Source organism: Psittacula echo (genome assembly GCF_963264785.1).
Source record: "Psittacula echo genome assembly, chromosome: Z".
Lineage (NCBI taxonomy): Eukaryota > Metazoa > Chordata > Aves > Psittaciformes > Psittacidae > Psittacula > Psittacula echo.
Genome location: NC_137742.1, coordinates 22,391,829 through 22,414,783, shown reverse-complemented (window position 1 = coordinate 22,414,783; position 22,955 = coordinate 22,391,829). Strand labels below are relative to the sequence as shown.

The 22,955-nt window shown below is 39.9% G+C and overlaps 1 protein-coding gene across 2 annotated transcripts in view; it reads right to left on the bottom strand.

Annotated features, from left to right (window-relative positions):
* Positions 1–22,955, bottom strand: part of NDUFAF2 (NADH:ubiquinone oxidoreductase complex assembly factor 2) — a 65,690-nt gene that overhangs the window by 2,825 nt on the left and 39,910 nt on the right. For both annotated transcript variants that reach the window (XM_080638616.1, XM_080638615.1), the window contains exon 3: positions 13,823–13,863. In XM_080638616.1, coding sequence (XP_080494742.1) covers positions 13,823–13,863 — 41 coding nt within the window. The remainder of the gene's footprint in view (positions 1–13,822; positions 13,864–22,955) is intronic.

The window sequence follows — 22,955 nt, the reverse complement described above, 5'->3', positions numbered from 1 at the left end:
GATTCCACAATTTTGTGGAATTCTCAGAGTCCTTCCTGTTCCAAATATTGCCTCCAACAAAAACTTCATTCCCAATTCTCACTATATATACTTTTTTATAAAACACAATGATTGTATTTCTAAGTACTATTGGTTCAATTACAATAACTACTGCAGTTTGGAAAAGGTGTAACACCACAGTTTCCCTGCCATTACAGGAATTTCCAAATTTGAATAGGATAATCAACTTGGTTCACAATGCAAATTTTAATGAAATTACCAGATGCATATTTATACAAGGATTTATCCTTAAAACACACTAGAAATGTGCGGAATCTTTACAACAAATCTTCCAAATTTGGCTTTTATCTGCATGGCTCACTGTACTTAATTACAGTGAGTGTTAGAAAGGCTCCTCCTCAGACATCCTCCTGGTTCTACAGGGCTTCCTATCACCTGCAGAAGAGTGGTAGAGAAGCCAACATCTGCGGCTTTTCTACCCCTGACAAGTAGTCTAAGTAAATCTGCATAGCTCCACAGGCTCTTCAATTCACCTGCACACAGCTACATTTTCACCCTGAGTCTCTGTTGATGCCCAGTCCTTTACTGTTCGATAACTAAACAGTGACTGGGAGCTGAGTCTTCCTTTTCTGTTAATTACAATGGCAGGTTCAGAACATTTATCTTCTCCTCCAAGATGAACTGCAATATTTTATAAATGGCTAGCTTCACTACAGACAGCCCCTCTCACCCACCCCCCAAACATACCGTTTACGTTTTCTGGAGAAATATAAGAACATAAATATGTAATGTGCTCTGACCTTTAGGAGAAATACAAAATCATACTATCCAACACAGAGAACATGGTGTCTACTGGGTAACTGCAGTTTTCTAAGGGTTAGCTTGTTCTTCAAATACTCTTTTTATACAAATTAAAGATATAAGCCCTTTGAACCTGCAATTTTCAGGAGACATGGTATCTAAAGAGAATCAGAAATGCCCTTCATCGTTTTTATTAAAAGAGAAATCTAAGGATTGGGATTGTGCTGCAAAACTGAAAAAGGAAAAATGCCTGAAGACATCCAGCCATGTTTTATATCAGTTGTAGATATTCACCTTGAAATGCATCAGCTCCCAGCATTTGGAACAAGGTAACACATGACGTCGTGAGAACTAGGTCCAACTACGTGTACTACAGTTCACTTTTAGGTGGAATGTAGAAGAAATTTTACTCACTGCATGTAACTACTTGTCCAGCTTTGGTGATTACTGTAAGCTCTACAAAGTTTTTGATCCTTCTAATGATTGCAGCTGCCTGCCTTCCCTCCTTAGAAAGGCAGGGTTTAATGAAGTGATCTCCAAGGTTTTCTTGAAGAACCTAACATCATTATTATTAAGGAAATGCCAAAGTGGTCCTATGTGGGGTTGAGGCAGATGCTTTTCATTCAGAAACTGACGACTTCTGCACATTCTGACATCTTAGGTGGTAACTGCTGCAGAACAAAGAATGAAAAATGGTCTGCTCATGGGGGCAACGCAGCAGAAGACATGTTGCTGCCTTCCTAGTGTGTTGCTGCAAAAGGGATCAGGCTGCATTTTATGCTGCGAGCATGAAATTTCCACTTTTCTTGGAAACCACATTTTTGTTTAAAGCGCTCACTTAACTGTGGCAGCTGAGATGTATCATCAAGCATCCTCTGCTGCTTGGAAACTGTATTCACCTCTATTCCATAGGAGGAGAAAAATCTAGAAGTTTGTCTCTAGTCAAAGGATTTTCAGTGCCTTCGAGGCTGTACTGGAAGACCTGCTATGTCTGAAGATCTGGAATGGAGCCTTCTTTTGCATTTAAAGGATCCCATATTGACATAGCTTTCCCTTTTCTGAATAAACTAGTAGCCTTACACAATAAATAAAATTAGTTCCTCCTGGTAGGAAAATGTCGTAAACACGAAAAAGGTTTCTCTAAACTTACTCCTTCTGCTGGGGTCTTGCTCACTAGTGGCTAGCCTTTACTGAAGAGTTCTTGCTAGTCTTCTCCACAGGCAAATGTTTGTACTTAATCGTTTCTGCTCTGCAGCACCTCCTGAACCCACAATCTGAAGAACTACTTTCCTTCCTCTTCCTTGCTGTTTCCCTCTCTGTCCTCAAGCCAGCTATCAGTTAGAACACCATTTGCCTCTCAAGGAGCATTTTCAACCTCCTGAAGGCAAATCCAAACTTGTGAACAAGTCATTCTAAGGATGCAGATGGCAAGACATACCGTACCAATGCAACAATGTCCAAAAGGGATTGTTGAAAGGTTAACACTGCCACTTGTTTTGGTTTTGCTCTTTCCAGACTTTCTAAAAACACTATACCAAACCTATAAATACAAGGGGCTTATGTATTTTGAGGAATTTGATGTCACATTTCATTTCAGAAAGCTTTGTATTTTGATTAAATTAAAAATAAATAGCTTGTCTTAGAAACTAGTCCAACCTCCCAAGTTATCTTAATTACCTATGCTGAAATCCTTGTGATTTCTGTTGATTTGAGTAGGGTTAGCTAATTATTATTTAATGCCAGAACTGAGAAATCTGGACAGATTAATGTTCTTTGTTGGAAATAACACTCAATATTCTTAGAATACTTGCATTTTGGCGATTAGTTTGAATTTTTATCTTTAATCATAAATGAACTTGAACTTTAAACTCTGCCTATCAAAAATTAGTATATACAAGTTAGCAAAAACTAGTAAAATTACAACTGGAAAGGAAAAAATCTGGTTTTGAACAGATTAAAAAAGTTGATTCTTTTATGACAGTTTAACATGTCAGAACTTCTTCTTCACTGACAAATTACCTTGAAGTCCAGCAAAGTGCTGGAAGTTCAGCCAATTCACCTGTTCGTATAACACTGCCAAACTAGTTAATTCCATTTTCTGGTTCAACAAGTTATAAGAGGCAACATGAAATAATTGGATATTACATCATGTTTCAAGAGTAGGAGGCAGAGAGAGGACTTCGTCATTGAGAAGCACGGCATGTTCTGATCCAGAGCTGGTCTTGTGAACCCAGCAACTGAGCATGATCTTAGCAGTGCCATTTGGTTGGGAATAAGAAATAATGTGGTAAATGGCGGGCTGTGTCAGTGCATGGTAAAAACAGAGGAACAGTGTGAATCAGAAAGGCATATATCTGATTTTGCTAAAATACTTACTTAAATAAAACACTGAGCCAACTGACTGCTGATTTTGTAATGTACATAAGTGCTAAATATCTTCAGTCAACAGACAATCAACATTAGTCAAAGAAATGTATGATTGCTTCATTCAGGTTTAGTTTTCAAGCAAATCTCAATCAGATGCAATTTTAAAATATGGACTGGGTTCTGTGCACTCAAAGACATTTTTTTTGAAGGCTGCAACCTGCATTAGTCAAAAATAAATTGATCTAAATGATTCTGGTTCGACACATTGCAATTTCTGCCATCTCTTGTTGTCTAGGCTTTGTAGAACAGCTTTTTTTGACCTTTGAACATAAATTAGATAAATTATCCAAACAAATTACTAAAATAATGCAGGTGCTGTTTTAGAACAGTGCTTGTAACCTTCAATGACCCCTTAAACATAAAGCAGATACAGAAATGGACCTCTGATGGTACCACAGGTTCTGAAACTGATTCCCATGCTATTGTAAGGGAATCATGAGATTATATTATAGTTCACTCTGGATGAAGGCTGGGCATTTTGGGTTTCTAGTCCTGAAATGAGAGGTGCACTAATTCTTTGGAATCAATCAGTAACAGCACAAAAATCACAATTAACACTTAAAAAGCATTAATGTTAACACAATGCAAGTGTTAAACCAACATATTGATTACAAAATATATATTTTATGACTGCCCAATGTTTAGTTTAAATGCAGTGCTAATACCACATGTATTACTAAGCTGAATCAATCAAATACTAATTCTAACTCTCAACAAGTCTACCATCAAATCTACAAAGAAGCAATGCTGTTACTATATAGCTACTTCTGAGAATGCAGAATCTTTGGCATGAGCTGACATAGTCTGTAGGGCACCACAGTGTAGCACACACGTATTTCGCAGGAACATGTATTGAGAGGCAAAAGTAAGGGAAAAGGCTCAGACATTTACATTTACTGGAATGTAAAGCATGTCAGCAACACACAGACTCAGTAGGATTTTGTGTCTGAATTATTTGTACAATGCTGCAGAGATTTTTCTACAGAACAACATATATAATATAATGTAACATATAACAGCAGTGTGCACTCGCAGCCCAGAAAGCCAGCAGTATCCTGGGCTGCATCAAGAGAAGCGTGACCAGCAGGACGAAGGAGGTGATCCTGCCCCTCTACTCTGCTCTCATGAGACCTCACTTGGAGTATTGTGTGCAGTTCTGGTGTCCTCAACATAAAAAGGACATGGAATTGTTGGAACAAGTCCAGAAGAGGCCATGAGGATGATCAGGGGACTGGAGCACCTCCCGTATGAAGACAGGCTGAGAGAGTTGGGGCTGTTCAGCCTGGAGAAGAGAAGGCTGCGTGGAGACCTCATAGCAGCTTTCCAGTATCTGAAGGGGGCCTACAAGGATGCTGGGGAGGGATCCTTCATTAGGGACTGTAGTGATAGGACAAGGGGTAACGGGTTCAAACTTAAACAGAGGAAGTTTAGATTGGATCTAAGGAAGAAATTCTTTACTGTTAGGGTGGTGAGGCACTGGAATGGGTTGCCCAGGGAGGTTGTGAATGCTCCATCCCTGGCAGTGTTCAAGGCCAGGTCGGATGAGGCCTTGGGTGACATGGTTTAGTGTGGGGTGTCCCTGCCCATGGCAGGGGGGTTGGAACTAGATGATCTTAAGGTCCTTTCCAACCCTAACTATTCTATGATTCTATATGTTCAACATCACAGATGAAGCTCTGTAGAGGCAGCAAAAGCCACAAATTAGCCTGGCACAACTGCACCCTGCTCTGAATAAAGAGCAATGCATAGCCTTGATGCGCCCACAGAGCAAACAAGGAACTGTAGCTGTGACTCAGTCCCAGTTTGGTCCTTGCTTTCCCCTTACGCTACATATGATGTAATCTGTACCAGCCCTTTTCCTGGTACATATTACTTCTCCCTCCACCCCCGTTCAGCTGTGCTGACAGGGAATTGGAAGACAGAGCCAGTGCTCCGTGTGTTCCCTCCCACTCGGGAGAGAAGTAGCAGCTCTCTCCTCTACAACCTTGGGATCTGCAGCACAGGCAAACTGGAAGTAATGGGACAAATTGGTGCCTCGATACTCTTCTGTGAAGGCTGACAAGCACGTATGTTTTAAACCGGAGAGAAAGGTAAAGTGAATAAGAGGGAAGAATTCTCAAATATGATGGCTTCTTCAAGTGCCTTTTTAAAAAATTACTCTTATTTGAATGACTTTTCTGACCACTCCCTTACATTTAGACCTCTGTAGCTCAGCTCTTTATATTGTCAAATTTCACTGCCCTTTCACACTGAGTAATAACCCTCTCTGGAACCATGCATAATTTACTATCCAAAAGGATATTTAGTGCAAGTCAAGTCATTTGAGTATGTCCCAAATTTTCAATCCTGGTTGTCACCCTGGACAATGGTGGAAAATGTTTTGCTCAGACTGGTGTTTACTCCTACGCTTTTGAAATAGCATTTCCCAGAACTGTAAATCTTATTCTGCAGCTTTTTGTGGCTTCAGGAGTAAAATGCTCATTTGCTAAGCCCTATTCTGCATGCAAGAATGTACGATCTCCATGTCAGAGTTTTTGTTTTAGAACTTCTCAAATGAAGCATCTGAAAAAAGACAGAAGCAAAACTGCAAATTGCAATCCCTAAAGTGACAAAAAAAAAAAAAAAAAAAAAAAGGATTTTTCTAAACTGCATCTCATTCTTGTTAAAGGAACATGAATTCTGTGTAAATTAATCTCCATGACTGAAGGTAGTTTTGATCATACCATCTCTCAAATAAATAATACGTATGATCAAACAAATGGGAAAAGTGTGTATGCGCTGTGGCAAGCAAACAGAATGTAGTTTCAGTATAATTATTTGGGCTGAGGGGGAGGGAGAAACAATCATTGAAACCTTATGCTTATTGCAGCTCACTGACGTATATTTTTCCTCCCTTCACAAGGAATTTGTCAAAACAGATAATTATGGAAATGCCTGAAATGGTGTGAAAGAAGACAGGAGCTGTCACGAAAAGTTTCCTTTTTTAACATTTCACCTTCTATCCAAATGTGCAATTCAGAAGCCACAGAATTTTATTACTGTGTAACAAGTACATAATGCATGAGAAAAGCAGCCATTTACTGTGGTTTTCTATTTCAAATTATTTTCAGGCTCTTGACACTAATTAAAGGAACAGGCAGTTCTACTTTACTTCCCATGAAATATTAACATACATACACATGCATACAAAGAAACAGTGAGGTTTCAGTTGAAACTGAGAATACTTGTAGCTATGCAGCCCTGTGTGCACTACAGAGGAAGCAGAATCTAGCTTAACAGTGAACTGACTTTTAGAACAAAGATCTGTATCCACCGAGGAGCCACTGTAGGTACGCATGTAGCAACTGCAAGACATGACATTGGCAGGTTCAAAGGTAAACCCCATTTTTCTCTAAACCAGTTTTTCTAGGCAGTATCATGATAACCTTCTCTATTTTTTCCTCCTACATGTTCTGACACCCCAAGTTGGCCTGTAACTTTATTTCTATCTCCATCCTCCAGACAAGATCATACACAATGCCAAATTACTCAGATACTCTTGAACCTTAGGACACTGTCAGAAGTGGTGCATGGCTATAGGGACTGTCATAGGAAAAAACAAGGGTTAGATTTCTAAATATACTCAAGTACTTGGAAATACATGCAGTAGGATTCTTTAAAAGCCCTTACAAATCTGATGCCCTCTAAAATCAGAAGTACTAAAGAAATCAAATAGAAGCTAGACACAGAGAGGCCTTAAAAACTGACTGTATGCCTGCTATTTTTAAGGTTTGTTACGTCCTTAAAAATATGCCTTAGTTACTCCCAGGGTTAGAAGCTGAAGGCTCGATGTGTCTTAGATACAAGATATCTAAACCAATTCTGGTATGACTCCCACTACTACATGGGAGAAAACCTGTCTGTGTGTTACATACACACTGATCTTATCAAGAAGACAGGCAGACAGAGAGGTAGACTGTCTACTGAAACACGCCACAGCCAAAGCTTACAAGCATCTTATGCATCCAGCCACTATCTCAATCAGGAGCTGCACCAACAGAAAATAATTTTGTTCATTAGTATCTTTAATGTATTTACATAACGCTATCCCAAATTTTAAATAAAGCACTTTTTTTTTAAAGGGGGTATGACACAGCACAAAAACAGGAGATGCAGAATGCAGCGAAGCTTGTCAATGCCATGTGAAGTTGCCTATCAACAAATTGCTGCTCAAGAACTTTGACTGAAATTCTTGAGGTGTATAAAATGTATAAGACATATCCACAGTGATATCTTATAGGTGTTACATAGTTAAACATCCTCTAAATTTGGGGAGTTGTGCTTCGGTGATGGAATAGTGACATAAGTCCCTCAAAAAAGGAGTCCTGAAGAGAAGGATTTTACCCCTGCCTCCCAAGAGCACTTTTAATTTGCTTTGCAACCAAGATGTGAAAAATCCGAAACATAAAGATGACATGTTTTAAGTTAGGAGTTAAATCTTTTAGCCACAAGGAAAACTGGGAGGTAGGAGTATATCTAGATAGCACGTTTTCATTTACCTCACCACCTAGTTGATAAGCCAAAGTGAAAGTGGTCTATGGCTCAAAGAATGGAATAGTCTGTTAAAGAAATAATTTGCATGGGTGGAACATCACTCTCATAAAACAACTGCTCTATCCCAAGACAACTTTTGTTAATAAATTCTGACAACATTAATGCTTAGCAGGTAAATTAATTTGCATGTAAAGTGATAAATTATTGAATCTGTTTCCACAAAATAGCATTTGATTAAAAATATTTTAACATTTGTAGACTTTAAAACATTTTAATGAATTTAAAACTGTAAGCTCTTTAGACAAGACACATTTCCTATTTGCCCGAAAACTTGCTACATACATCTAGTTTCCTATATATATACTAAAGAAAAGTAATAGTCTACTTCATTATTTATCACTTGCTAAACTGTTTAAAATATGATTTATGGCTGCACAAGAATAAAGGTAATGACTAATTTTCCTCAGCCAACCATCTGTGACCATACATAATATATATAAAGGGACAGATGACAGAATGCTATAGTAATGCAAAAACATACATATACAAGTCAGATTATCACCAATTATAAAGCAATATGTGTACATGTATGTGTATACACACATGCAAGCAAACACTGGGTGCAGACATGATCCAAAGTTCTCTATCAAGATGGGACTCCCTGATTACCATAGGAAGAGAATACATTTAAGAGCAAGATAAGAAACAACTTGATCTGCATTCATTTGCAAAGTTATCACCCTCATTACAACTGAGTTGAGACTTGGCGTATTTCAAGCTGTAATAAAATCAAAAGGCAACCAACTATTTCCAGTATCCCAGAATCTTGCATTTAAAACCCAAGGCTTCCAACCACTAATATGCCTTACATTGCTGGTCAAATTAGAAATAACCAAGGCGATGAGCAGCATTCTTGGGTTATAACTAGTGCAGTACACAGAAGTTTAAGTGACTTCTTCCAAAAAGGGGGGAAATGTGGTAGACGAACAGGGAGGAAAGAAACCATGAAGTATGTGAAACACTTAGGACTAAAGTTGACTTGTGAAGTCACTGGAGTACTCTTCCATATAAAATAGTAGAATCTAAAGAAGAGATGTAAAGCAACTTCTTCTGTGACAAAATGAAAGCTTTACAATAGGAACAAAAAAAGATCAGTTAGATGTTTGTGGAAGAAAGATTGGTTTGAACCTAAAACATTATCAAGTCTTAAGAACATCATGGACAGACTTAGCTGGTGTCATGACCCATCTACTTTGATCAGTGTAAGTTTAACCAGCATGGTTAAACAAGGAACTGCTGGGCAAACTCATGTGGAAAAAGAGAAGCTATGGATTATGGAAGGAGGGGCTGGCCACTTGGGAGGAATATAGGACAGTTGTTAGAGGATGTAGGGAGGCAATTAGGACAGCTAAGGCCTCCCTGGAACTTAATCTTGCTAGTCGGGTTAAGGACAATAGAAAGGGCTTCTTCAAATACATAGCGGAAAAAACTAACACAAGAGGCAATATAGGCCCACTGCTGAACGAGGTGGGTGCCCTGGAGACAGAGGATATAAAGAAGGTAGAGGTGCTGAATGCCTTCTTTGCCTCTGTTTTTACTCCTGCAGACTCTCCCCAGGGGCCCCAGATTCCTATAGCCCCAGGAGTCAGGATAAAGGAGGAGTTTGCTTTGGTAGATGAGGATTGGGTTAGGGATCAGTTAAGCAATCTGGACATCTATAAATCGATGGGTCCAGATGGAATACACCCACGGGTGCTGAGGGAGCTGGCGGAGATCATTGCTAGGCCACTCTCCATCATCTTTGGTAAGTTGTGGGAAACAGGAGAGGTACCTGAGGATTGGAGGATGGCAAATGTCACGCTAGTCTATAAGAAGGGCAAGAAGGAGGACCCGGGTAATTATACACCGGTCAGCCTTACCTCCATCCCTGGAAAGGTGATGGAACAACTTATTCTTGACACCATCTCTAGACATATCAAGGATGAGTGGGTCATTAAGAGTAGCCAACATGGTTTTACCAAGGGGAAGTCATGTTTGACCAACCTTATAGCCTTCTATGAGGAAGTAACTAGGTGGATGGATGATGGTAGAGCAGTAGATGTGGTTTTTCTTGATTTCAGTAAGGCATTTGATACTGTCTCCCACAGCATCCTCATAGAGAAGCTAAGGAAGTGTGGGCTTCATGATCAGGTAGTGAGGTGGATCAAGAACTGGTTGAAAGGAAGAAGGCAGAGGGTTGTGGTCAATGGGGCAGAATCTAGCTGGAGGTCTGTGACTAGTGGAGTCCCTCAGGGGTCGGTGCTGGGACCAGTGCTGTTTAATATTTTCATCAATGACCTGGATGAGGGAACTGAATGTACCCTCAGCAAGTTTGCTGATGACACTAAGCTGGGAGGAGTGGCTGACACACCAGAAGGCTGTGTTGCCATTCAGCGAGACCTGGACAGGCTGGAGAGTTGGGCGGGGAGAAACTTGATGAAATTCAACAAGGGCAAGTGTAGAGTCTTGCATCTGAGGAGGAACAACCCCATGTATCTGTACAGGTTGGGGGTTGACCTGCTGGAAAGTAGTGAAGGGGAAAGGGACCTGGGGTCCTGGTGGATGGGAGGATGACCATGAGCCAGCAATGTGCCCTTGTGGCCAAGAAGGCCAATGGCATCCTGGGGTGCATTAGAAAGGGTGTGGTCAGTAGGTCAAGAGAGGTTCTCCTCCCCCTCTACTCTGCCTTGGTGAGGCCGCATCTGGAATATTGTGTCCAGTTCTGGGCCCCTCAGTTCAAGAAGGACAGGGAATTGCTTGAAAGAGTCCAGCGCAGAGCCACAAAGATGATGAAGGGAGTGGAACAGCTCCCTTATGAGGAGAGGCTGAAGGAGCTGGGTCTCTTTAGCTTGGAGGAGAGGAGACTGAGGGGTGACCTCATAAATGTTTACAAATATGTAAAGGGTGAGTGTCAGGATGATGGAGCTAGGTTTTTCTCAGTGATGTCCAGTGATAGAACAAGGGTTAATGGGTGTAAACTGGAGCATAGGAGGTTCCATGTGAACATCAGGAAAAACTTCTTTACTGTGAGAGTGACAGAGCACTGGAAGAGATTGCCCAGGGGGGTTGTGGAGTCTCCTACGTTGGAGATATTCAAGGCCTGTCTGGACAAGTTCCTGTGTGATATACTCTAGGTTACCCTGCTCTTGCAGGGGGGTTGGACTAGACGATCTTTGGAGGTCCCTTCCAACCCTTGGGATTCTGTGATTCTGTGAAGGACAACTCACATTCGTCTCAATTAAGTGACTGACAAGTCATGATGATTATGAATGACACCTTGTTGGCCTACAGAAGTTGCCATTCTCAAAATGTGGTCGTAAGTGCTATTAGTAAGATCCAGTTGATTTGTGAAGCCATATCTCTGCAATATTTTCAACTGAAGTTTGATCATAGAGCTCATCATGGGACGAGATAGCCGAAGCATTTAGGCAACCTCTCATCCATAGCTGAGAGCTGAATAAAAGATAAGTTTGATATATAAAGTTTGATATATATAAGTTTAATATATATAAAAAACCCACACATAAATACTAAAGGTGGTAGTCAAACAGAGCAGGGAATTGGAACAGAAATTTAGATAAGTTTAACTACATCTATAGTAACTATGATATTAGAAAGCGGAAAAAAAAAAAAAAAAGAGATGATGAGCAAAGGACAGGGAAAAAAGTAAAAACATCCATTTACAGACCACAAACATAGAAACATAGGCAGAGCCCCAGAAACTTATGCTTTAGGAACTGTAGTGCTGTTTTGTGCTGTTACAATATGATGTTGACGGTAAAATGTCATTAAAACAAAAATGCAAAATTTGTGGGCTTTGCATCCTTTTTCAGAAATAGTCTAGTCTCATGAGAACTATGTGAAAGAACAAAGAGATTTGTTACACAGGGTTTCAAAGTGAAATATGGTCACAAACAATCCCTCATTCCATAGCTGTCAAACAGCAGTTTACGATATCACCATTACTGTAGAAAAAGGGAATATAATACAGAATAGCAGTCAGTAAAAGTTTATGTAGCTGAAACAACAAAGCCAATCAGTCCTACAATAGAGACCAAAACAGTATTCTGTATGTACTTCACTAGTGTAATTATATTAATAATGATGTTATGGTATAAGGGTTTGTAGTATAACAGTTTCAAATCAGAAGAAAAGTAGATCCTACATATCACCACACACTAATACAGGGGGGTGGGAGGGAGGGAAAGCTGCATTATCATATATTTAAAATGTGACTACAGCATTATTTTCAAAACATCATGTGAGGATTTTTTAACATATATATATTTGAACTACCTTTCCTTACATAGGAAAAGACAATTTGGAGATTACTTGAGAGAAAAAGATAACCGCTTTTCAAATTCCTGGTGTATAACTTCTGCTCTGACAAGGTCAATGCACAGCCCTGTAGGTAAAGTACCTAGCTGCTAAATTATTTTTCAGATTTATTACCTCATGAAACTAAAGGTGTAAGCTGTCCTGTAACTCCAAATGCACCATCACTCCCAAGAATCTTTCATTCTCCATAAATTGCTTTTTCTGGAAGGTAAATATTTAGCATGGTATTGAACCACAGTTCTGTCACCTGTGGAGACTCCTTGTTCCCTATTTTGAAACAGAACCACCACCTCCAGCACCAGGAGAAGCTTGCTGCATCAATTCCAAACCCAAGGCTGCCCATATTCTCTGAAGTAGGCTTATTTTAGCACAATTATCATGGCAGTCTGACTCATTAAATGACAGGACAGAAGACTTGCAACACCCCCATCTTTAAGTATCCCACGAGGTGGTAAGTTCAACAATAAAAGTTGTATGTATACAGTTACCATGAACCAGAGCTACTTAAATGAAGATCATTCCAAGCTTAGGACACCTGCACTTCTGCACAAGTAACTACAATGAGGAGGCGGGGGGAATAAAATTGATTTAAAAAAATTTTTAAAAAATCACACAATATTTCCTGGAATGTTAACACAAAGAAATGCATGTTAATTTGTTTTAAGTCCTAAAAGCTTTGAGAATAAATTTAACTAAACTTTATTCTGTTCATGGTTGTATTACAGGTCTTCTTATCTCTACAGCTGCAGTGGCAGGTGTGAAACAGGCAGGGAGAACTAGTTGAAAAGCTGCAAGTTGCATGGGAGCTCATTTCAGTGACAAGCTTCCTCACATTATCTTAACTCACAGACACGCAGGACAACTATTCACAGATGAGATCTCAGTGACCAAGTCTTTGACTAGAGCATGCCAACACAGCTTCACTGAACTCAACACAGTTATTCCTACTGCTGCAAGTGTCTGCCTCTGTGGGTGTCAGTTTGAATCTTCTGTAGTAAACCATGCCTCCTCTACTGTTTCATTCCTAGCTGGTGCTTAGCAACTTGTCATACAAATCCAGGACAAATAGTATACGTGCATGCATCTGTACACACAGATCAACAGCCAAACTGTTCCAGTCTTCACAAACTCATCAGCATGAAAGACAGTGGGATATTTCTCTGATTCTGTCCATTAGAAACCACTCAGGGAAAAAGCCATGGCTTCAACTCCCCCACCTCATTAGCATTATAAAATGCTAGTGCAATTTGTTTTCCTGTACTGATAAATCCACTGGCAACTGAATTTGAAACCTGCATTTTAATGTCAACTACCATGAAACAAACTTCGCATTAATACATAGACAACCTGTTCTAAAAATTCAAAGCAGTAATTTCAGAATTTGTTTAACTAAAGAAACTCTTGCATGGCCATGATCACGTTAAAAGAACCTGCACAGGTCATCTTAAAAGAATTCATGTAGATAAAAGTAACAACTAAAGAATATTGGAGTTTGTATTTCCATTTGCTTTTGTATTCCCTAAGAGTTAGATATCTAGTCTGTGTATTATTTCATCTAATTAGGCAAGCAACATACTAAATTCTCACCCAAAAGTGTCAAAGTACTGGATAGATGAGTCCACTATAAATTAATTCTTGTAGTTTAGTTACAATTAAAAATATAAAGACACCTCATCTCTCTCACCTCAATGGTGGGTGGATTCTTTCTTTTTTTTCTTATCCACGCTGCAAAAGAAAATAAAATCAAATGGATTATTTCAAAGATCAGAGAGAATATTAAAACTCAATTATGATGTATTTGTAACAGAAAGTAAAAGCTTATATAAAAGTTACAATAGAATTTGCCACAACCTGGCAAGCCATATAATTTCCTAAAATATAAAGACTCAACATGTTATTTCCCACATAAATACCCTCACAGTATTCACAGAAGGGAGGGGGGAAAAAGGAAAATTAAAAAGAAATCACGTCTGTGAGGAAAGCTTGGGCACAGTTTACATACCACACTGGTTGCCAAAACAGGGCTTAAAAAGCAGGACTTACAGCCCACGCCTGTTGTTGGTCTTTCTACACAGAGCTAAGCTTCACCCTGAGAAAGCTGACTGGTGAAAAGTATGAAAAACCTTAGACCTCTCTGGAGAAAAAGGATTCCTGTAAATGCCTCAGGCACTGTTAAAGCCAAAACCACTATTTATGTTAGTGCCAACTAGGATTCCTTTATGGGATGCAAGGCAGAGCCCCAAACCTGACTAAGGAACTGCAAAGCCTGCACCACATTCTATGGCTGTGTGGGATTACCCACTGCATCAAAGGGGAGCATCCATAACTGGGGGAAAGCTCCTTCCATCTCAGTCAACTCATGCTGGAAAAGAGCAGAAGGATGAAAGCAGTGGCAAGGACAACTGTTCTGTGGCTGATGTTTTCCACGATGATCCAAAACCAATATGCTTATGCCCATCCCATTGCAAACACTGATGGTCAGCATGGGACTGACTGGAAGCAGCAATCCAAAGGACCCTATTGCAGACTCCACCAGTATTCCATCCGGTCTTGCTTCATTCAGACAATGAATTAGTAAGCATAGCTCAAGCTACAACAGGCATTATTTAGACAAACAAATTATGTAACTGTGGACAAGACAATATCCATCACTCTTTAGAAGTATCACTACTGTAGCTTTTTTTCATCCACACAATTAGTAGGTACTTGGTTGTATATTTTTCAGTCTTTTCTGCTCATATTTTTCAAATGAATGAGTAGCAGAATGCAAGTGGCCAGTAATGAACAGAAGGGCAAACATAAGGAAAGCCAGTTCCAAGTGCCAAGACATGGCAAAATGTTCTTTTGTATATTTACTTAGACAATTAAGACTTTGGTTACTGTGCTTGAAAATCAGAGTGAAAATGACATTTTCATTATCACCCAGTCATATTCTTGGTCTGACCTGTAGCTGTCTATGAAGTTTCAGCTTTAGGAAGGAACTATTCCAAATTTGAATTTTCTAATACCATCTGTGCTGCATTTCGAGAACTGGGGAATGATTCAGACAGCATGTCCAGAACACCAGAAGCTGCACAGAGTCAGTGTCACCTCACTACTGAAAATGCAGTTACACATAGAGTGAAACACTAACACACTCCCTTTCAACAACATTATGAACCTGGTTTTAGGCGGGTAGCTTCCAATTAACGTAAGAACAGAATTAAGGCAGGCAAAATGGCATTGCACAGCTTGGAATTCAGCTATTGGTAACAAGGCCAACAGCCTTAACTCAAGGTTAATGGTAAAATACCTGTAATAATACAAAGCAAGGTATTACTTTTGGTTCTTGTCTATCAAATGACACTTTTTGAATATGTGTTCTTTTAAATGCCATTCTCAAACATCTTCCACAAGCAGTTACTGCCAGCTCTTCTCAGAAGTCTTTTGGTCCTAACAAAGGTTAGACCTAAATTTGTTATTGTGGAAAAGCAACTGAGCACTGAACAGTCAACACCATCCTTTCTGCAGAAGTTTTATGTTAGTGGGAAGAAAGACAACTTAGTAAGATAATCCAAAATACAACTAAATTACTTTAAATTGAATCTATAGAACCAGAAAACATTTTGCATGTACCCATAGCACTTCTGAATCCTTTATGAGGATTTCCAAATGCAAAATCTGGCAAGACCAGAGCTTAAACTGGCATGACTGAGACTGACACTTCCCACTGGAAGCCTTGTAGACAATCTTTGTAAAAGGGCTGACAATGCTATTAGACAAAATCACAGCACGTACGCCTTTCCTCTTGACAGAAGTCATCTTTGTCTGTGCTTAGCAACAGTTCTAACATCATCCAGAAAAGCAAGAAATTGGAAGAGATATCAGGTATAGTGAAGGTTGTATACTAGACACTAACCAAAAAATGAGACAGCTGGAGAAAAAAGGAAAAAGTAGCAGTTTTAAATAATTCATAGAAAAATAAGTTTTAAACCTTCAAAATTCAAGGGATTGCTTTCAATAAAGTATCATCTGCTTTGCCATGCCTTGCTTCTGTCACATGGAAGTACAGTACCACTGGTTTCAGTTCCACATCTCTCAGCACCTATAAATTGCTTCATTAGCTTTAAACTGCCAGTATTTAAACAAGACAAAACAACCCCAAAACCAAAACCAGCCACATTTTAACTTCAGCTGTGTGATTAGATTCTTAACGAAAAATTCTTAAAATTTGAAATCCTAGAGAAGTTAAGCTGCAGTTAGAAAATACTGCTGAAATACAACCATTATAATAGATTTTCTTTCAACAATAGGTGGGACTTTTAGGCAGCTATTTGATTAACGATTTTCAGATGAATGAAATACTTCTACCAAAAGATTTTATCATTTAATTATCTGCCTCAGTTTAACAAGCCACAGACGGAACAGTGAAGGGTAACACAATGACATGCATCCTGTGAACAGAAGCTGCGAAGCAAGGAGCATTATGCAACACGTTTTCATTCATTAATAGATCTCAGTTAGTACCAACACTCAAAAGCAACAAAACAATCCTTAATTTAGGAAAATTTCTCATATGAAATATTCCGTTATCAGACTGTATCTATTTAAATTCATTCAATAATGCACACAGTTATAACATCGTGCTGTTTTTCTTTCCAGCTATAAAAAGCATTTGAATGCATGGGTTTATAGGAGCTATCAACCTTCCTTCTTTCTAATGAATGTCAGGACTACAATGCTTTTTCAGTTTAACCCTTGCTGATAAAACTTGCTGACACAAAGATTGGACACCATTTTCCAAATTATTACAGGTAAATTCATTTTAACATATCTGATGAGCTGCATTAGGAAATCATTATTAAATTAAACTTCATGCTATGTAGCTGAGGGAGAAATACTGTAAGACTACTAAAATCTCTTTATAGCCATGAGATGAAGTCACTGTTAATATATAATATTTCCTCTGTGCAAATCCATTTCTGAAATATTCTATGTAAAGCACAGCTCAAGATACATTACAAAATTAAAAGCAAAGAAAACATCACCTGAATTGAGTATATTTTAGTATATTCTACTTTAGCATCAAACAGTTTTATCAGTCTTTTAAAAGCAATATATTTTTCTAATAATTTACCTGCCCAGTCCTCAGTCTTTGGGGAAAAGAACTGGAGGACTCTAATATATTTAATTCTCATCTGCTTTTCCCGACAAAAAATTAAAAAGCTTTTCAATTTTTTTTAAGTTATTAGTAATATTTTGAGCTTCCAAAACAACATTCAAAAAAACCACCAACACCTCGTAACTCAGCCATAAGGGAAATTCATGGTAATAACTAAAGGAAGAATGAATGTATGCAAAAATATAACCAGTGATTTACTATTGAGTTAGCACTAATTTTAACAAAATTTAAGTAAATAATATCTTGATAATAAAACATTTCGCATTCTCTTTGAAAAATATAATCAATGTATACATTTCCAGAAAGGAAAAGCTCTCTTACCGTTCTTCCACCTCTTTAGCAAAGGAAAGGCTTTCCCACGTTTCTCCTACCTCTTTAGTAAAGAAAAAGCTCTCCCACCTTTCTTTCTTTGTGCTCTACATTACACTTTTAGTCCATGCAGGTTTCAGTTACTGAAGGGACTTATTCCACAGATAAATATTTGTTGATGGAAACAAGGCAGGCAGGTGCTTTATTACATATTATTTGAAGACCATATGCACACAAGCATATACTTAATTAAAAAGTGAACAGTGACAGTTCTGGCTGGAAAAGATTTTCACATGAACACTCCCATTCCCTATGCTAATAAGAGAAAATGCTCTCATCACTGTCAGCTAGGATGTTTTAAATCTGGTAGAGAAGGTAACATGTATGTACTGAGTGCAACTAAAACATGCTTCCCTGCCCCCAAGAGCTTTGGCAAAATTGCCTCCATTTCAAACTAATTATGCTGCTGCTTCTAATTTTATCTGGCTGGCACTTCCTGCATTCTGTACTCATTGTAAGGGTACTTTTGTCTAAAAGGAATTTAGCAAGATAGCTGGACATTTCCTACCTTGAGTCCACATCCTTTCATCAGCACTCATTTGCATTCTTATTAGTATGCATGAGATCTTCATTGAACTTTAAGACTCTTACTGGCACAGAACACATTGTAATGACCATAAATGTGAGCATGCAAATTAACACTCCCAGTAATCACAAAATGTTACCAAGAAAGAAATAATGCAGAAAAAGAGAAAAAAAAAGAAAAAAAAAAAAAAAAAAGAAAGAAAGTAGGAGTATATGGGCAACAAAACCATGCTGTGTGAAGCATGCAATCTCATGCATCTCTATAGATATGTAAAATTACTGATCTCCTCTCAGGAGAGCCACTGACATGTATCAAGGAGGTAAGTTACACTTTCTACAATAGGTGAACATACAGTGCTAACATTACAGAAAGGTTATCAGTTGTGTGCATCCATATTACCTAAGGAAAAGTATGTACTACCACTTCATAGTAAAATCTAAGAGACTAAACAAAAATAGGTAGTATTTGTGTTGTGCCTATGGATTATGTTATAAATTCAAAACTCCAGTACAAAAAGAAACACATTTTTGGATTTTTAGAATTAAAATCAACTTAATTTTTGTGTACAAATAGCTAGGACTAAGCCTGGGTTCAGCAGTAGCAGTCATTTTTCTCCTTCTTACTAGCTGCTGCAGTGCTGTGGTTTTGACTTTCAGCCTGGGAACAGCGCTGATAACACCGATGTTTTTAGTTGCTGCTCAGTAATGTTTACTCTGACCAAGAACTTTCTGAGTCTCATGCTCCGCCAGGGAAGAGGGGAGGATAGGAGGAAGCAGAGACAGGACATCTGGCCCAAACTCGCCGAAGAGGTATTCCATACCACAGCACGTCATGCCCAGTATACATACTGGGAGCAGTTACCCGCAAGGGTTAGATCACTGCTCGAGTCAGGCTGGGTATTGGTTAGCAGGTGGTGAACCGTTCTATTCTCTTCCCTTGTTATTTCCCTTATCATTATTATTATTGGTGGTAGCAGCAGTGATTTGTGTTATAGCTTAGTTACTGGACTGCTCTTATCTCAGCCCATGGGAGTTACATACTTTCGATTCTCCTCCCCATCCCTCCAGGAGCTGGGGGGAGGAAGAAGGGGGAGTGAGTGAATGGCTGAGTGGTTCTGGGTTACTGGCTGGGCTTAAACCATGACAGTTCTTTGTGGCACCCAATGTGGGTCATAAAGCGTTGAGATTAATGACAGATCTGACCAGAGTGTGTCTAATTGTATTTGTCATAAGCATTCATTGCTTCGGATTAATACTCACTCGTCACAATGCTGACTGACTGGCTCTCGAAGTTGTTGCTCTTGATCTCACAGTTTCAGCATGTCGTACCTTGCGCACTGCTGGTATTTGCTGTGTTAGTGTTTATCGGCTGGGGGCCTTGGGCTACGGTTCTTGGTTCATTGTGCTTTATGGTAATGACTTGTAATACAATAGAACCACTGATCATGAAGCTGATCTGGCTTGCTTTCATAGTGTGGTCACTACCTCTATACTTTGGAAGGTATATAATAGAAGTGTTTAACAATTGCATATCTTTTTCCTCCTCCTCAGGTAGTCAACCTGTGAAGGAGACATTCCCTCACGCTCCCAGCCTCCCCACCAGACTGTTTACAGCATCATTTGAGAGTTCTGAAGGTTTTGAATGGCCTTTGAGTACCCTTGAGACGTGCCCACTGATTGTGATGGGGATCACCATGTTGGCACGCATACAGAGTGCATTTTACCCATGACCATTCTGTCTCATCTCAAGAGTTAAGCACAGCCAGGTTTGGGCCTTGTCTAGGGTTAGATGACAATATAGGAGGACCAAGAGATTTTCCTCGAGGCTGGACAGTCATGAGTGGCAGGGTGTGTGGGATAGTACGGACAAGTATCTAGGCCAGTGGGCCCCTCCAGTGCTTTGAAACTTTACCACTGAAAAAGTGCAACATCCAGAAAAATTAGTAAAACACTTAAATGAGGTGTGTTGTCATTCTGGTCATACCAGAGAGGGACAAATCATGGCAAAGTGCTGGGGCTTGGCCTGTCTTACAGAGTCCTCTTCAACACTATCCAGCACCTTCAAAAGGAAGAAAATGTCCCTGGATCAGAGGGCAAAGCAACAAACAGCACAGCTACTCCAGCTACAAGCACAGCAGCTACACCAGCTACAGCAACAAGTACAGTAGCTACTCAAACTCTGACCGCAACAGACAGTGCAGCTACTCCAGCTCCAAGCACAGCAACTACGCCAACCCCAGTGACAAGTACAGCAGCTACCCAAACCCTGACAACAGATAGTGCAGCCAAACCAACCACAGTGATAATCACTGCAGCTAAACCAGAGGACCAATTTGTGTCAATATCGGTTGCCCCTGTACACAAGGCGAAAAGCTAAAAGAAGACAAGAAAGATGAAGGAACAAGATGAAGAAGCAACTTACTACCAGTAATTACTACCTGTACAAATTACTACTGTAATGCAGGCAGTGCACTTACTACCTGGGACAGCATCTGATCAGGAGTCACCATCACATGAATCAGAAGAAGAAGAGGTGACTTCTCAACCTTGGACCTCAACCGAGCTACAGAATATGCGAAAAGATTTTACCCGTCAACCAGGGGAGCATATCATCACCTGGTTGCTCCGATGCTGGGACAGTGAGGCCGATGGTCACGAACTAGGAGGTAGGGAAGCCAAGAAGCTGGGATCACTTGCTAGAGAATGGGGAATTAACAAAGCAATTGCAAGAGAGAAACAGTTCCTCAGCCTCTGGAAGTGGCTCTTGGCAGCTGTGAAACAAAGGTTTCCATACAAGTCCAATGTGTACCTCAAGGGGATTTGATTTTAGGGGAAAACAGCAAATGAACTCAATTGTATGCTGTTGCCTGCTATTTAGCACTTTTACAGCCCACCAACTAGATGTCTTCAGGTTACCAGCAGCTGGCCCTTACCTCCCTCCGACCATCATCCCAAGAAAGAATGAACTTAGATGAAACCAGACGAGTTCTGCGGTATCATCAGCAGGCAACGATCCAACACTGCACACAGCCTCTCCTGCTCTGAAAGACTGTTACAAGAGATGGAGCCAGACATCACGGGCCGGATGGACTCAGCTTTATGGGGATTGGTCCATGCACTAAGGAATGATCTCTCTCTTTCTCTGTATGTGTGGATATATATATATATGTATATATATGAGATAAAAATGAAGGTATATTGAAAATGTGGGATCTGAGCCTGGTGTGAATGGTATGGAATAAGGGGTGGATACTGTCCTGGGTTCAGCAGTAGCAGTCATTTTTCTCCTTCTTACTAGCTGCTGCAGTGCTGTGGTTTTGACTTTCAGCCTGGGAACAGCGCTGATTAACACCGATGTTTTTAGTTGCTGCTCAGTAATGTTTACTCTGACCAAGGACTTTGTGAGTCTCATGCTCTGCCAGGGAGGAGGGGAAGCCGGGAGAAAGCAGAGACAGGACACCTGACCCAAACTCACCGAAGAGGTATTCCATACCACAGCACGTCATGCCCAGTATATAAACTGGGAGCAGTTACCCGCAAGGGCTAGATCACTGCTCCAATCGGGCTGGGTATCGGTTGGCGGGTGGTGAACCGTTGTATTCTCTTCCCTTGTTATTTCCCTTATTGTTATTATTATTGGTGGTAGCAGCAGTGGTTTTGTGTTATACCTTAGCTACTGGACCGTTCTTATCTCAGTGGGAGTTATATTCTTTTGACTCTCCTCCCCATCCCTCCGGGAGCAGGGGGGAAAAAGAGGGGGAGTGAGTGAGCGGCCACATGGTTCTGAGTTACTGGCTGGGCTTAAACCACAACATAAATATAACACAGGGATTATGATTCTGTTCTTTTCACACTGAGCATATTTCAGTTTTACAAAGCCTTAATGGCCATTCAGTACTGTTGTAAAATTCACACGTCTGAGAATTTAGGAAATTTAATCCTGCTGCTCACTTAAAACTAAGACAGAAACATTCAGCAGAAACATTCCAGGCAAGCCCTTCAGCAGTAAGCCCCTGGCCCTGTAGCTGTTAAACTCTCAGGGCTAATACACAAATCCTCTCTGGAGTTAGAGAAACAGCTTGCACAGATTGAGTCTGTAATCTGGATGACTGATTTATCTACTTGCTTTATAACTTTCTACTTGGTTTCCGTTACCTTATTACATGCTTATAACTTGAGAAACATAGTACAAAATCAGCCCTTTAGTTTACAAGCTGACCAGGCCGAAAGTCTTAGATATACAATGAGATTAAGCTCAGACTAACTTCACTACAGCCCGCTCCCGGTCCTTAAACAATCCCTTGACCCTGGTTTTGCGCAACTTCTCCTCAAACAACTCATGCCCTTAAGTATTTCCAGGGACAGTACTTTTTATTCATTTTGGTTACAAGAGGTTTCTTTTCTAGTCACAAAATGTCATGTAGGTAAACAAGGACAAGGGAAGGGGGGTGAGATGACTACTTTTAAATCAGGTGGCCATTAAAGATTATCTACAAGCTAAAAAGCCTGTGTCCTGGCAGAACAAAGACAGCATTGGGGAAAGCAGCTCTCCACAGATGCCTAGAAAAAGGAGAGGAAAACAGGCATCAGAAAATTTAGCAGCACAGTCCTTAAAGTGAAAAGCCTGAAAAGGCTAGGCAAGGAGCTGTTATTGCTGAACCAGCCAAAACTGAAGCAGAGGCCACGGATGTCAAAGTGCATACAGAGGATTTGGAAAGAAGGCCCCTGGAGATGTAAGCATGTGCCCAGCAGAGAGGATTTA